The sequence below is a fragment of the Rhopalosiphum padi genome, chromosome 1 (genome assembly GCF_020882245.1).
Source record: "Rhopalosiphum padi isolate XX-2018 chromosome 1, ASM2088224v1, whole genome shotgun sequence".
Taxonomy (NCBI): Eukaryota; Metazoa; Arthropoda; class Insecta; order Hemiptera; family Aphididae; genus Rhopalosiphum; species Rhopalosiphum padi.
Window position 1 is genome coordinate 83,589,743 of NC_083597.1, and position 18,105 is coordinate 83,607,847.

The following is an 18,105-nucleotide window of genomic DNA, read 5'->3' on the forward strand; positions in this document are numbered from 1 at the left end:
ACGAAAAAGACAAAAGTAAAGGTAATAATATATTATAGGTACTACAGTTTTTAGTCGGACGACTTAAAAGTGAAAAAAATAATGATAAATAAAACAAACAAAAACATTTTTCCATATACATGTTCATATAATATAATATATAATATTTTTAATATAACAACTAATATAAATATATATATATATATATAGAATATATATATTTATATATAAATATAATATAATATATACAATGTGTACACGCGATTTACATAGTAATAATAATTATTTTTTACAGGTACGAATAGGTACAATAGTTATCATATTCAATGTTTTAGGCCTATAGGCGTGTTAAAAAACAAAAACTGCATATAAAATATATACATAAGAATAATAATTATTCACATAAATATATACGCGTTATCTATCCACAATACAACGGTCGTCAAAAATAGTACCTACACTTTACACAAAATATAAATCGTTCACAATAAATGTATTTGACACGATTTGTTTGATTAGCATGTAATACAATAATAAATAATAAATAATATGAATTGCGGATGACAGTGAAAGCCAATAATATTCAATTCGAGGAAATAAATAATAAAAAAATGCATATCGTCCTGACGTAATAAGTATATATATATTTATAGATTATATGTAAACATATTTGAGCTTTATCGTTTGTACTGATGATCTAACCTCCTAGGTCGGGACACGCGTATATAATATAACATACACATGAAATAGGTACATAATAATATGCCCAACACACTATATTTATAATATATATAACGTACAGATAATATAAGTATTTTCTTTGCAACAATAATAATGTAAATACATTTTTGATTCTCATCATAAATAAAATATAAAGACCGCTCATTCACGTCGAGTGCAAACGATAAAAATTCTTGAGTGGGCTGGAGGGTGATGATGGTAAAATGTTTGTAGGACATAAGGACTGTGTTTCAAGGCCACGTCAAAAACGACTCTGGAAGGGATGATTTTACGAAGAAGTAAGACATCTGAGTTTTATTTTAATTTTAGATAGTTGAGCAGACTCTTCAAACACCATATTGAGATCATTTCATTAGAGTAGGTGCATGTGATTGCTGACGCAGTGAACAAATGAATAACCTATACATTTACTATTTAATCATAAAAAGATACGGATACGATTACCTATTATTGCGTATATACAAACAGCGTATACATCGCAGACGCGCAAAACCTAACGATAAAGCTATTTAAATAACATCGTCATTCGTGTGTGCAAATACTAATGTTAGTCGGACTTAACCTGGATTTTCATCACGGCAATTATTTATTATTCTTTTAGGAGGAGAATTGATTGCGATCGATATCGTTATCGTATAGCAATGATTTTCAACCAAAAATATTAAACAAGCCAATAGTATTTCGTGTAATGGTCTTGCATTTTTACAAACAAATATTTGAAATTGTAATTATAATATTTTAATGATAAAATGTACCAATAACTATGAAATATATATTATTCAAATTAAAAACGAGTAGATATACTAATGTACATAGAATTTTGAAAATATATAGGTAGGTATTCAATTATTAAATTTTTAAACTGGTTGCACTAAACTTAAAAAAAAATGGTTGTGATTGCAATTCATAAAAAGTTGAAAACCACTGCTCTACAATATACTATAGTCACTATAGACATAACTTTCAATTCCTGCCGGTCAATGATGATTAGAAAACTTAATGGTATTGTCAAATAGTGAGGTGCCATTTATGATATTATATCACTGAGGGGGACAGTGAATGTATTCAATAAAAAAAAAAATAACTAATGTTAACACATAATAATAATATACTAGTAGGTATACACAATGCAAGAAAAAAACGAAAATAGTACAACACTAATCAATATTATTTTTAACAGTTTAACACAACTTTTAATCAAAATAAATTATTTGGATAATTAAAAAATTTAAGGCAATAATAATAATAATATATAATAATTATTGTTGTTGTATATTCTTTGTACAGAAAATAGTGGTTAGAAACAAAAGTTAAAATGTAATTAAAATTGAAAAAAAAAAGGTATAATAAAACTATATAAACATATAATCTTTATTTCGGATTTTAATCGTTTGTTCATTTATGAAGTTGAAACATGTGAACTTTCATAATTGACGGCTTAACAAATGGCACAAGGTGAACACATATTTTTAAATAATTGTGAATACCGAAGCCTAACAATAATTTTTAAAATAATATCAATTTTAGTTTTTAATTTCAGATTGAACTCTCATTCTATTTTCAAAGAGCCAAGTTAAGCATTATTTGTTTCTATTCGTTCACATATTTAAATCACCAAATTAGAGAATAATACATTTTTATAATGTTAACACTAAACAAAACAAATAAACTAGTATATAAGTCAGAACTATAAGGAAATATAAATATATGTATATATATATATACATACACACATATCTGATTATGTATAATATATACATAGGCATTTGTAAATTTTTACCAACAAGTTCAATGACAAACATCAATGTTTGAAATAATATTATACAGACTGATTTTTACAAAATATACACAACTCTATGTCCAAAGTATAACTAGAAAGTTATCCTTAAATAAATAAATTCAGGAGCTTGGATTTAGTTCATTGGAAAGTACTACCTCCTCAGTAACAGATTCCGATATAAAATCATTTCCCGTCATATCTAAGTCTACATACATTTTGGATTTTTTTTGTTGATTACAGTCACCATTACGGCCATCCACGTCATCGGGTTTGAATCCAAAGTGGTCGAGACCAACATGAGAATTGGAATTTTCTGCACCCGTACACATGAGGACATTGGACAGTATCATTTTCTCATTGTCGTTTTGATCGTTTGAGAAAACCTCTTCACTACTGTGCATTTGATAATCACCATCTTCGGCAGAAAATTCAATAGTATTGTTCATCATTGCTTCTAGAACACTCATATCTTCTTCTGCAACATCTTCTATTTTCATAGTATTATTAGTTTTCAATGAATCATTTTTATTGCTTATACTAGAAGAACCCATTATGTCCATTTGTACACTGTCTTCTCCGACAACAACATATTCTACATCAGTATCTACAGTACCAACAGACTGTGTACAAACGTTATTCATTTGTTGTAACATATCAGTATCAGAACTAGTGTTATTTAATTTGAATGTCCCTCTTTTTCTAAGAGGGAGTCTGCCTAATAGAGCCTCTGAAAACTTTTCATTACCACAGTCTAAAATTTTAGTAATCAATGGTAATGATTTATTTTCAATCGGCACATTTATTTCAGAAACGCTTAATAGTGGCGAATCTTTTTTCCTTTCAGGATTTGAATCCATAGACTCTTTGAATGCTTTTATGTCTTCTGTAGTCAAAACATATTTTTCAATGTTTCCATTATCAGCTACTTTATACAGAACAACATCGTCTGGATTGTCTGGTGGCATATGACTTTTAATATTCCTTAATATCGGATCTTCTAAATTGGTATCTATTATTGGTACATTAGACTGAGCTACTTCTTGTATATTACTAACCATTTCTTCTGGTTGCTTAAGATTAGCAAGGTTCATATTATCAGTGAGTTGAAAATGAAGAGCGTCTTCTTTGGCTAATATGTCATATACATTCTCAGTTAATGTGATGTAATTACCATCGCCATTCTCAATTAATATTGGGATATCCGTTGGAAGACCAGCTCCTTTTAATGCATTAATGTATCTTTCAGAATTCTGAGTTTGGGTTTCTTGAGGTTTTTGTACTTTAAGTTTATCATCAGATTTATCATTTTTGGTTAATAAGCTAGCTAATAATGGTGACCGATTGACATCTTCATCTGTCTTGATATCATTAGGCATTGATTTTTTTACATCATATCTATTCTCATCCACCGAATCTGCCGGTCTTTTTCTACTACGTTTATACTTTAAGTCTATGTCATCGCTGAACTTTGGATTATTATTGTCTAGACCATTACTCATAGGTAATTCTTGATGATTTATAGTCGCTATACTACTATCATTAGTTCTGTGTTTTGAAGGCGATATGTATGATTGATTAGATCCTGCAAGTGATAGTAGTATTTGGGCGGATTCTGTCTGTGGTGGAGTAATAGGAGCTGGTTTGCTTACCAATGGTTCACAACATGGGCTCTGAAGATGAGCTTTAGGCCGACCCCTGCCAGCACAAGGCCGCCTTTCATTGGTATTATTATTTTGGCCAAGCCGTGCAATAACAGCTAAAAAATAATTACAGATAAATTATCTAATTTCTTCAATATTAATTGTTGTAGTTCATAAATACTTACACACGGACGAAGGGTAATTTCCATTTTCTGTAACTTTGGTTGCAATAGATGTAACTGGAATTGGTGTAGGTGAAACTTGACAGATTCTAGTTTGAGCTGTTGTAGTACAAACAAGGGAAGGTGGTTTTATAGACTTGGAATCTTGTAAGCTTTCATGAGCTAGTGATGATAAGCCTTTAACCTGAAAAAAGAGAAATTAATTTTATTATCAAGAACTTAAAACTTTATATCTTAAAAAATATGTCAGCATACTTTAGCTTCCTCCCTCTAAACCACATGAAACATGATAAATTTGCAAAACCAATTTAATGTTGTTATTAGAGTAGGGTGACCATATTTAAAAAAACAAAATGGGACAAACAATTTTAGATCAATTCTAAAAAAAATAAACCTTCAAAAATCCAAATTTAATACACAGAAAACAAATAATGTGCTGGCATCTAAAGTCTTAAAATACAATAAATGATTTTTAATGAAACTTAAACTATGTGACAACTGACAATTAGCAATTATTTTTTTATTCATTTCAAGAAACATATTATATTAGTAAATATTATCTCCATGTAAAATTAGTTATTACTTTACATTTTATTATTTACAAAATTATACTTTTATATTTTTTGTACATATTGTTGAATGAAGTTAAAATAATTGTTTTAGACTACTTCAAACAAAAAAAAGTAAAATCAAGTATCAAAGAAAATCAATTGCTTAGTTTTAATAAATAAAGAAAAATGAATAAAACCTTAATTTTAAAAACAATCATTTGCTTATCTTTTATAATTATTTCTATTAAAATATTCAAATATGAAATTTGAAAGAAAACTTATCATGTAAATATAATATATATACTAATAACAACTATTAATGTCATAAATCATAAATAACCTTACAACTAACTTAATCTAAAAAAATGTTGACAAATTGTACTAAGAAACGTTATTACTTAAAAAAGCAACTTAAGTTACGAAATAATAAAACCATAGTAATGCGTGAACAATATTTAAACATTTCATGAATCAATAGAGAGCTAATAATCTTTTAAATGTGATACTGCTCATGATTGGTCAATTAAATTGTATAGAACAGTTAAATTCATTATTTCTTCATGCAACCATGAATAAATAAAAAAAAAAAAAATAATAAATGTATTAATATTTTTAATATTTTATTTATCAAAAAAAACATAATATTTATTAAGTGAACTAATTCAATAAGTTAATATAGATAAAATGGTAAAATAAAATGTAAATTTTCTATTTCATTGAGCACAAAATATTTTTTTATTTCAATTGACTATCTTTTCTTTTTCTTTTTTTAGAAAATTTATATAGATTATTCATCTACAGAATTTTCCTCACTGTCACTAAAAAAAAAAAAAAAAAAAACAAAAACAAAAAATTGGTCACTCCCAAGCCAAAGGTGTAAGTGATATTTTAATATATTATTTTAACATTTTTATTTTCAAAATGTAGTAACATACTCCTTAATAACTTAAAATTCTCAACATTTAGATAAAAATCCCTTTCTAACTTCAACTTTTTATTGTCTTGAAATTAATAATTATCTATATTTTAAACTATTTTTGTTTCCTTTTAATTTTCGAGTTCCCAAAATCAACTGTATGAATATCAAAGTATTTATTATAAATACAACATTAATAATTGCATTTCTTTATAACTAATTTGTTTTAATTAATATTTTCTTTGTAACTACATTTTTATTTCTGAAATTATTCATTATAATATTATTTTATATGATTGTATTTAATACTAAGATTTATTTAAATTTATATCGCTATCAGTAATATATTTTAAAACTAGTTTTATAACATGAATTCAGCTAACAGATGAAGATATGAATAAATATAAACAACAAATACATCAATTTTTTATTATGTATGAAAATATAGCATACAAGAATAGTTTTAGTATATATAAGATAACCAGCAAAGTATTAAGTTTAGTATATTGATAATTTTATCAATAACTATTATAAATTATATAACTTGCACAGTAATTTGTATAATGGTAGTATCTTAATAGTTAATAATAATAATTAATAATATAACAAACTATAAAGTGGATATACTATAATTAACAAATGATTTATGTTTATAAGGATTATATTATCTAAAATTTAAAACAAACATGCAGTAGATGCTACTTAATGGACTCACTTTATGAACAAATTGGGACCAAAACATTTGAGTCCCATTAATCTAATGAATTGAAAAGACAAATGGTCCAAGAATAGCAATATAAACATACACGTTTTAATAAAATGAAAATTTAATTTGCTATGTACTTATAAATACTTATTATTATATATTAGATATGAAATCATTCATAAAAGAAAAAAATATAACAATTGATAACTAATCAGCTTATCATATCTTTTTTTTCAATACTGAAAGTATTTAACTTATTATATTATATAGGTACTAAAATCCTTCTCTAAACATAAAAAATGTAGTAAATATTATAATTTATTTTGCACAATAATTAAAATGTTTATCTATTAGAATTAATAATTAATAATAATTAATAGATGTCACATTGCTTGAACATGCAAAACTTTAAATACTAAGATGCACTATTTATAAAAAAAAGATTGTGGATTATTTTTATACTTCACTTTTTTATTAGCAATAAGTATATTATATAAAAATGCATGTAACATAAAAAAAATGTTGTATTAATATTTATTAAAGTATAGGCATGGGCACCCATAGGACACATTTTAAGATAAGGGAATGCAAAATAAAATAATCTCAAATTTAAGTTAAATAAAGATGTAATGTTGAACATATAAATATAAGCTATATGTTATTATTTATATAATTAATACTTAGTATATTTTAGTTAATTAAAATACATTTTAATAAGTACAGGAAAAAAAAGTATAATAATAAAATAAAATATAATAAAATATATTAATTGATGTTAGTAAATATGATTTTTAAGACATTTCTTCATTTTATGATGTCTAAATCAGTAGATAATAATAATATGGTAATATTTATTAAATTATTAGTTAATATTATTTTCCCAGGGAGACAAGTGCCTTGTCCTGCTTTCCTCCTTTACAAATGGGCATCAATGAGTATTGTTAACAATATATTTATAAAATATTAGATTTATATCCAGGAAATAAGTTTTGTTTGACAATAAAAACAACTAAAATATGTATTAAAAATAAAATATTATTAAAACATAAAATACAAATATTACACTATTTTTTCAATAATTCGCAGTTAACGAGTTGTGTACCGACAAAATTTCTCATACACGAGTTGTGTGATAAGAGTGGGTTACACCAATTGTGTCCCAGTGATAAAAGAGAAATATATGAATTGAGTCCCAACTATTTTATAAAGTTTTACACAAGTTGTGTGTTGATAAATCAATATTTTTCACAAGAATAAAATATGTTGTTTCGTTAATTGAAATAAAAAAGTTTTATAAAGTCGAGAAATTTGTCCATTTCAATGTTGTATAATACCCATGTAATATATTTTATAAGATATTTACCGAATAACACTTTTCGATTCTGTTCATTATTATTATTGCATGGAGATACGACGAGTATATTATTTTTTTATACAAACTTTTTCATTTTTTGTGTAAAATATTATAATATATAACATACTTTTAATTTTTTAATAGACAAATTCACGATTTGAATTTATAAAAATTGTTGAACACAATTCGTGTAACCCAAAAATACTGCCGGACACAATTTGTATGCAGCCATAATTTCCACCATAATTTAGACTTATAACTAGTTTCTATGTTACTTCAAATGTAAGGGGAGATTATTAATTTGTTTACCTATTTTTATTAATTACTCCATGGCGTATACATGATACTCATTAGTTTCAAAATTGTTTTGTTCTTTTTCAATACGTCAAAATAATAATTTAACAACACATATTTTGTTTGTTTTTAATACAAATTGAATTTTAGTTTCTGGTCATACCTCAATAATTTTAAAAATCAGTGGTATTCATTGTTACAAAACAATCAGACAAAGGTTTTTGTCCAGATTAAGCAAAATTAAACAAAATCTAATTTAAACAATGTGTATTTAACAATATTTGATTCGATCTTAAGAATTTTATCTCTAATACACGGTTAACAGCAAACAAATTAAAGAAATTATATTATATAATTTATTATCAAATAACAAAACTACAGATAAAAATAAAATTAGGTATAAATATGATTTAACATAACATTTGCTAAAATAAGTTACTAATAAAAACACTAAAATTAAACAAATTTATTTATTTATTCTTTTTTTTTGATAGTTATTCACTTAATATTATATTCCTATAAAATGCATATACATATTATACAATCAATTATTTTTTTTAGAAAATATTTATATGTACCTATATAATTATAGTAAAGGGTAAATACTAAATTCTTTGATTTATAATTTTTTTTACTGATTTTAACTATTAGAATTAAAACAATAACTAATGTAAAAAAAATAATTGTTTTATCAAATATAAAAACTTCCTAAAATATATTGAACATTTCAACTGTTAACTTTTATTACATATACAAATAAATAAATTATTTTTAAATACAAATTATATCTACATTTTTAAAATCGCTAAATTAATCTTTTTTTTGTCACTCTTGTCAGTCTTATCATCAATAAACATAACAGTAATAATTCCAAACCATTTCATAAGACAACATAGAAGTAACCTATCTATACTCTGTCTCAAAAGAGAATAATTACTTTTTGTGCATACCGACTGACCAGAGTGGCAGTGGCAAGGCCAAATTTCTCTCACCTAGCTAGCCAATTTTTTCTGAAGATAATATATAAACATTTACGACTTATACTCATAATTAGTAATATTATTACTTTTAATTTAGGGACCGCCCAATAGTACGGATTGTTGGTGGGAGATACAGGGAAATGGACAAAAGTTGGTTGGCCGACTGATTATTCTCTTTTGAGACAGAGTATTTCAACTGAGATTTGATAGAATAAATGAAAGGTAATAATACAATATCTGGTTTGGACAGTAAAAAATCATTTCCAACGCTTCAACTGGCATCAAAAATTAAACTTTCAGTATAGGCGTGAAAAAAAATACTTAATATTTTATTAAAATTTCTTCTAAAATAATTACCTATAATTTATATAACGTAAATAAATATTATACAATAATATGTTTTATATATAATGACTGTAATTTACCAATGCATTATTGTAAGTAACTTTTAATAAATAATTTCACATTTTGTATTTAAAATTTATAAAATAGAATAAGGAGTATAGTTTTCAATAAGAAATTAAAATGATTGAAATATTATGTGTGTAGAGCCTATAGAAACATTTGTACAAATATATTTTAAAGTATAAAAAAAAAATTATTAATAACATGAAATAGTTATCAGTTGATAAATTTTACCACGGTTATAATCATAATTCATAATTCATACAAATCATTATTTAAACATTTCCTAACTTTTTTGTATAATATTTTATCTATTAAAAAATATAAACTATAATAATAGCAGTACCTAACCTAACCTATTATAACTATTTTTATTGAATATATTTGTAGATACTATCTTTTTAAGCATAGATACTAATTTAATTTTTTTAATGATGATGTTTATTTCAAGTGCATTTTAAATAGCGGAATATATTTATTAACTATTTAGAAATTAATAAATAAATTACCTCAAAAAATTTTGCTGCTTCCACAAGAGCGTGTAAATTATCTTCAGTAACATTTGTTTCGCCACAATACATGAACTCAATTAATGATTTGAGTACACTAAATTTCATATCTTTGAGAACAATCATGGGATGATTACCTAATTCACGCTGAAATTAAAAACATTACTGTTTTTAATATTAATATATATATATATATATAATGTAATTTAATTAAAAAAATAATTAATATTAAAAACATGAAATGATACTAATAATCAAGTTTAAAATGCTTCTAAATCTTATAAGATTTTGGTGTATTTAAAACAATAAAATTACCTCAAAGTATGGGCTGCAAGCTGCAAGAACTGATCTATGAACTTTGAGACTATGTGTATTACACATCAAAGTAACATCAACCAACTGTTGACGTTCCAAAAGATATCCCAAACGTGCAACTAAATGAGTAGAATGATCATCCCATGAAACCATAAAACGTGTTGGATTCCCCATCTAAAAATTTAAAACAACCATTATTACACAATAGAAAAAAAAATGAAAAAGGCAATGCAATCATCTTACTGATAAGAGTTGATAGCCTAGTAAATAATAACTGTATCTAAACAAAAAAAAATTAATACTCAATATAAAAAAACCACCAAGATAACTATTTTATCTTAATATAATTTGCGTTTACATCAATAACTATTTAGAAAACACATTACACATGCCACTCTATGGCAAAACATGAAAAGTGTCATTAGATTTTAAAAATGGTCTTAATGACATAACCATAAACGTCTGAAATGGTATAACTATTAAAACAATCAAATACCTACCTATCCAATGCTGCTAACAAATTGTCTTATAATTATTGCATGCTAAAAATTACAACAAAACTAATCACTTGGTAATCAAGTTTATAATGTTTATATCAGAAACTAGTAAAATATGCAGTAGAGCAACTAACCACTAACTAGGTATTGGGTATCACAGTGATAGGTACAATATAAGCTTGGAAAATATATTAACACTTTCTCCAATAAGCAGTATTGCACTATTGCAGTAAGCACTTTAGTACTATACCACTATAGGTGTTTGCTGCTCTATAGAATATTATTGTTGCCAATTCATTGCTGCCGCATTTTAATTAAATGACAACTGACTAGACAAAAACGAGGATAACGTTTATAGTGTTTATACAGACATCTCTGACTGTTTAAACGCAAATCGTAATTAATTAACAATTATTATCAGCGTTGTACTAGAACTTTAACCTTACAATGTTGTAAAAAAACAATTGGAACTCAACACACCCAATAATATCGTTTTTCAAGTGTCCAAGACGTTATCGTTACTGTTAACAAATCGTTTCAAATCCAAAACACTCTTCGACTGACAGACGATACGCTGTACACGCGTAATTAACCACACGCCACCACTTTCGCTCGAGAAACCCGAAAACTGATGGAAAATCGCGGGGAAACCGAGAATCCAAAACGCAGATTGGTCACAAAACCATTGACTGCTTTTTCGTAACGTACGAGACGGCTGGGACCGATGGATCGGATCGGACTCTCGTCAGCGGTCGTCTTGGTGTGCCAGCACTAGGGACAGTTGGGTCCAAAAAAAGGACCGCGTGGGGGGTCCCCCCTTCGAAAAAAACTAATGCATGGCGTACGCGACAGCGACCCATGCGGGGGGGAAAATCGCAGCTGCGGGAAAACATATGACGAACCGCGAGGTCTGATAGACAACCGCCAAGGCTAACAGTTTTTCACGTGACAACGACGGTTGATCCGGTAATCCGCCAAAAAAACCAAAATCGCATCAGATCAGTCGAAACCATCTCCTCAGCCAGTCCGAGGAAAAACGTAAAAGTTCTTGCGAAACCGACACAGCGAAAAGGATGTGGCCAAACGTACTCCCCCAGGTTAGATCTCCTGTTCTTCTTACCTTTGCGGTGCGGCGACACTACAAGAACACTGCAGACGACATAGGTCACAGGGCTATATAGGCATTGCGGTCTCCCCGCCCAGCGGCAAAGGCGACTCGGACTTGCACTCGACGAACTTGGACCGCGACGACGGCGACGGACGGCCGCAATGACGAGACTGACGGCGACACCGTCGGGACTGCGACTCGGCACAAGACGACGACGACGACGACGACGGTCGCACGGACATCATAACAACCGACCCGACCGGACGACGATTACTCCGGCGGCGATCTCGTCGTCGTCGTCGCCGCAGTCACCGATTCTGCTGCCGCTGTCGTCCGGATCGCCGAGACGTCTTTGGTCGTCACAAGTTCGCGTCACCGTCGCCACGATAACGACCAGCTTCGTCGTTGCCGCTCTTTCGTCGTCGTCGTCGTCGATTGCTCGCTATCCCGCGGGACGGCCGCCGAAACGGATTATGTACGGACGACGGCGGACGCGGAGTTGTCGGTCGTCGTCTCGTCCAATTCACACCTATAATAGGCGGTAAACCGAGTGTATATCGACCGACGTAAAACTAATTTTATTTGTTTGACGACTGTTAAGTGTGTAAGTGTGTGTGTATATGTGTGTGTGTGTGTGTGTAAAAAGTCAAAATAATATTATTGTGCCACCGAGTACGCGAACAGTGTGTAATAATAACAATAATAATAATAATAATAATAATAACACAAATGTTTGGGAATGATTCGTGATTGTGCGCTTGTACGAGCGGGGATCTACAATCGGTGGAGAGGGACGCGGCGGTCTCGAGACCACAGGTACGGCCAACGGGACCGTCGGCGTGACGTCACGTCTGCCGTTCGGTCGGACGGGACGGGGGCCCCGCGGAGCCCGATCGTTACTTTTCCTTTGTCCGCGCGCGGACGAACCGCCGACGCTCACCTGTGTCCCGGCGACCGCGCGACATGGCTGGCTCGAGTGCTCGACTTCAGCCGCGGCCGCGGGCCGTGTGCGCGTGCGCTCCGCGCGCGCAGTGTCGCCGACTGCACGACCGACCACCGTCCCCGTCCCGTCCGTCGGCCCGTAAATTACCGTGCTCGGCCCCCGTGACCGGAGTACCGTTTTCCGCGATACGTGTAAAATACAGGTATACACAGACGATTTGTGTACAAATAATATATTTGTTGATAATAATATTATTATTACAAGCGCGCCCGGTCGCGCGTGTGTACAATAACAGTATTATCGTACAGAGATGTATGTAGGTTAACGTCGAGGTCGCCACCGCCACCGCTGCTCATTAGCCATTAATCCGGTTCGATTTCCGACCGCGAACGCGTACACCTTTACGCGCACACAATGTACATACGGCAATGGTGTGTGCACTCTGCTCTTCCGACAGTTAATTTTTTTTCATTCTCTCCGTTTTATTTGGATTACCTATATTGTTACCTATTATTATTATTATGATTATTCGGTGGCGTAATCGTGTTTGTGCCGACCGGGTGAGTGGGCATCGGCACGTCCAATGCCCCCCCTCCCGTTGACCTATTGTTTTTGATCTGCGCTAACTTACTATACACTTACTTACTTACGCTATTATTGTATTGTTGTAAAATAGATTTTTGATACCCGATGACATTAAAATATTATATTTTTGTTATCCGATGAACTGCCAAATCTCTAAAAAAAAAAAAATCCAAATAATAATAATAAGAACTTGGAATGTTTTCTCCGCCGATTAGGTTACATGCCTATGTAGATGGCTGAATATGCCAAGAAAAGTATAAATCTATTATTATACTTTATTTTTTAATATTACTATGCAATTATTTTTTACTCTAAAATTTAAGGTATAAAGTATATTTACTTGGAAAAAAAACCATCTATATATACTTCAATATATTAAATTGTTTATTAAGAAAAAGTGTTGACCAACCCCGTGACCCCATGACCTAAACCGGGTACCTTCCTAATTATACCTCTGTACCTAAATAATATCCACGGCAAATCGCAATACTGATTACTGGCACTTATATATTTTTTAACCGGCGGCCATTTTTTTCTGTCTATGCCTACAGTATACGCAGTAATATGCGTGTACGTATTTAAAGTATATGTCCGTATATGGTGTCAAATTATATTTCCTACACCCGTGTGTACTTAACTACTGTATTTGTTTTCGCTTCACATTAAGGTATAACGCGTATACCGTACAGAACACCGAACACCGGGAGCAATAAACATGATGCGTGTGTGCGAGCACAATATAATTCGTGTTCGCATACACCGTAGGTATATAGGTTGCATAACCTTATACATATATATATATATATGTACATAAGTATATCTGGGTGACAGATGTGTGTTTGTTATAATATCGGGTTAACATTCGCGTATGGATTCGACGGCGGTGAATCGAAATGGACTGCAATGAATTGAAGGAAATTGCCAATTTCCCAGTCACGATGACGAATAAATCTTATAGGGGGACTGTTGTTCACTGCGCGTATTAAGTAGTTCGTTTTATTAAAAAAAAAAAAAAATCGTTAAGCTAACGAGTAATACTTGAACGATAATAATATGTCGATATAACGATATTATCTTTCGTAATGATTGAATATAATTGGATTTTATACGTGGCAATGTGGCATCGCTTGAGATTATAGGTTTATAGGTAGACAATTACCACAACTTAACCAAAGATGAAGGGCAATAATATTATTTTATGTTTAATTTGAATTTCGAAATAAATTAACACAAACAATTTTTTCATATTCTATTTTATTTACTTCATTACTTGTTTTACAAAAATCTATATTCCTATACCGTTATTAAATTAAGTAATAGTATAACAACTATAACATTACTAACCTACTGAGTACTGGCATACTGTCAACTGTCTTAACTCTTAACCAATTAATGTTTTAGAATCTGTATAATTGAGTAATCATACATACGGTTTTATATTTATTTATTTTTAAATGTATTGAATTTATTTCGATTTATAAATGTATATATTAGATATCATGTAATAAACAGATTTTATTTAATGATTACAATATTCAATGAGAATTTATTAACTGTTATTTATGCTTTATGCATGAAGCAAACGTAAACACTCAGTCAGGCAATATAAAATAAATTATAGGACATAATAAAAAATCTATTATAAATTCGGCCCTGATAATTGTTGCTAACACAATTACATTTATACATGTAGTAAACTCGACATGATGCTACTTGAAGGCAACAACAAATACATCTAATCGTGTGTATAAAGTCAAAAATTACAGGAAAATATAAAATAGTAGATAAATACAAAATAGCGAAATTATTTACATATTTATGCAAACGTATAAAAAACATAGTGCGTGTTTAAAAATAAATCAAAAATTATTATTTTGAAAAATCAAACTATATATAATTATTTTATATAACTGAGGTCTAAGAATATTCATTAATCGCGCATATAATTAAATAAGAAAAGAGAACATTTTTGGATGGTTATGGGATGTCTTGTATCAGTTGTATCTATTTGTTATGTAGTGTATCACTGTTTTCAGTCCTCACCACAAATCACGATTACTTATCTTTTTTTTTTTTATTTTTAAGCTAGAAAATTGTACAATCTGTAAAATAATTATTTACAATAAGCACAAGTGATTAAAGAGTTAACATAGAAAAGACAAAATTACATAATATAAAGTAACAAAGTTATCTGACGAAGAATTTCCAACATAAGCGCAAATTTAAAACTCTAATTACTAATTAGTACTATAGGTACATCAAATTTTTACCAAAATACCACTTATAAAGTTATAAATCGTTTTACCCATATCGAGCAGTGAGATAAACGCCTGCAATACGAATACGCCACGTTGAGCTTTTTAGTTTTTAAATTTAATGCAGCCCACCGTCTATAGGTATGTATAATATGTATAGTACAACATATTGCGTAATTGTTTAACGTCAAAATTGTAAACAAAATAATGTTGACACACGTCACTTGGTCTCAAAATTATTACGGATCGCATTTTTTAATATTTTCGGATAATATAACGACATTTCCGCACTTGAACATTATTATTGTCAAACCTTCGCGCCAAATGTTTGTTCGACGAACCCCAAACGGTAAACAATACAAGATGTGTGTGTGTGCCTACTACACGCGCCTCATCGTATTCTCGTATAGCATTCCCACACATATATTATTATAATATCGTATAGGTACACGCTACACATCGACTCGCGTGTATGTGGGCACAATACAGGTACAATCGTACTGTGTGTGTGTGTGTGTGTGTGTGTGTGTGTGTGTGTGTGTGTGTGTATTAGATTGGAGTGGAGTAATAATCGAAAAAAAAAAATGTTTTAATTATAATATATATATTTTTTTCCTTATAAACCGTTTTCATTATACGAAAAACCGGTTTCGAACGCATGCGGGCACGTGTCTTTTCCTCTGTACACGGTTTTATAATATATTATAATTCTTATAATATTATGTACTCTAACACATCGTCATTATAATATAATAATAATAATAATATAATAACGCTCGCCGTGACACACGATCCTGTTGTTGTTTTCCGATATGGCGTTACAGACGCATATAATATCTACAAAATTGAAAATTGTGTATTATAATTGCACGAAAAACGTCCAAATTCGATTTTATACTCGTCTGCGTCGGAGAATTTAAGCTACGCGGCCGATACGCGACGTGTCAAATAATAAATATTTAATACATCTACGGCAGTGGACACGTTTACGATTAAAGTCCGTCTCGATAGTCGATAGAACAACTTTCAGATTTCGTAATAATCGAACTACGCACGGTGCAGCAGGTAAAGGTAGATGCACCGCCGAGTGCAGGTACACGCGCGCGCGTGTATGGGGCACGAGATGTGACTGGCCGAGGTCATTTCGCACGACGGGAAATTTTTCCAACTTTCTTCTTCGATGTGGCGTTTGCGTAGGTAGGTGGTACGCGGTAAGCTTTACACGTACGAACGCAGCACGTTCAAACGTGTTTGTATGCGACCGTACTGTTTATAACGATATGGCGTTTTATAGGATTTTTTCTTCTACACTACGAACAGCACTACAAACAGACGTATTGAAACGATCATCGGAATCGAAGACACGCTAATGTCGGAATATTCGTTTTATTTAGGCCCACTACCCGCACATTATAATTATGGTAAATGTATAACAGCTAGTATATTATACAGGGTGATAGAGCAAGCACATGGTCACGTCTATTTTTTCATTGAATTATGAATTTATTCAAATTCTAAAGATTTTTTGTACCACTCGATGCATGTCCTGTGCCGATATAAACTTCAATGTTTGTTTCAAACGACAACGCCCTTTTTTACTGTTAATCATTAATTGGGTAATTTTTTTTTATAAATTTTCATGTTTAAATATAAATTATTCTGTTTATTATTTACGAATACATTTTCAATAACATTTAAAAATAAGTAGCCATATATATACCATAAGAAAATCACTAAAATATACTCAGGGATAGTCTTATTAGTTATTAATAAATATTCTAATATTTGTAATTAAATACTTTTTTGGCATTTCAAATACTCAATAGGCACTTTAAAAATACTTTTTTTTTCATATTTTTATTCCACGGTATTAAATACTTTTTTCGGTTTTACCGTTATATTCCAATAATCATAATTATCGTATTTCACTATTTTAAATTTTGTTTCAAAAATAATAATTAATGATGGTTTCAAAAATTTTCAATAAGATTTCATCAAACAAGCAGATGATAGAAAATCTAATAGGGTCGGTTCCGATTTTGGAATATTGTTGTAGCTTAAATAGCTGTATATATATATATTGGTTTTAAATATTTTTTTAATAAGTTGTACCTATTATAATATATCTATTTGTAAACACAAATGATACCAAGTACTTTATAATACGTATTCTGAATACTTATATTTGAAAAGTATTTTTAATTATAGACTAGTCAAGGACAATTGACAAAACACATTTAAGGGACGGTAAAATAATTTCCTTGGGTAGAATTTTTTTTATAGCCCACCACAGCAAAGCAAACACATTACACACATATATATATATATATAATATTATACGCGTTACGCACACACGCGTGTATAT

The 18,105-nt window shown here is 29.9% G+C and overlaps 1 protein-coding gene across 3 annotated transcripts; it reads right to left on the bottom strand.

Moving 5' to 3' along the window:
• Window positions 1-1,867: 1,867 nt before the first annotated feature.
• LOC132919273 (uncharacterized) lies at window positions 1,868-12,713 on the bottom strand. 3 transcript variants are annotated; one of them, XM_060980706.1, is made up of 5 exons: window positions 11,970-12,713; window positions 10,353-10,526; window positions 10,038-10,184; window positions 4,326-4,506; window positions 1,868-4,256 (listed from the first exon to the last, which is right to left on the bottom strand). In XM_060980706.1, the coding sequence occupies exons 2-5, from the start codon at window positions 10,524-10,526 to the stop codon at window positions 2,620-2,622; spliced, it is 2,139 nt and encodes a 712-aa protein (XP_060836689.1). In that variant the 5' UTR covers window positions 11,970-12,713; the 3' UTR covers window positions 1,868-2,619. The 3 variants fall into 3 exon arrangements, with proteins under 3 accessions (XP_060836689.1, XP_060836705.1, XP_060836697.1); XM_060980722.1 differs by lacking the exon at window positions 11,970-12,713 and adding an exon at window positions 11,330-11,588; XM_060980714.1 differs by lacking the exon at window positions 11,970-12,713 and adding an exon at window positions 10,853-10,934.
• Window positions 12,714-18,105: the final 5,392 nt, after the last annotated feature.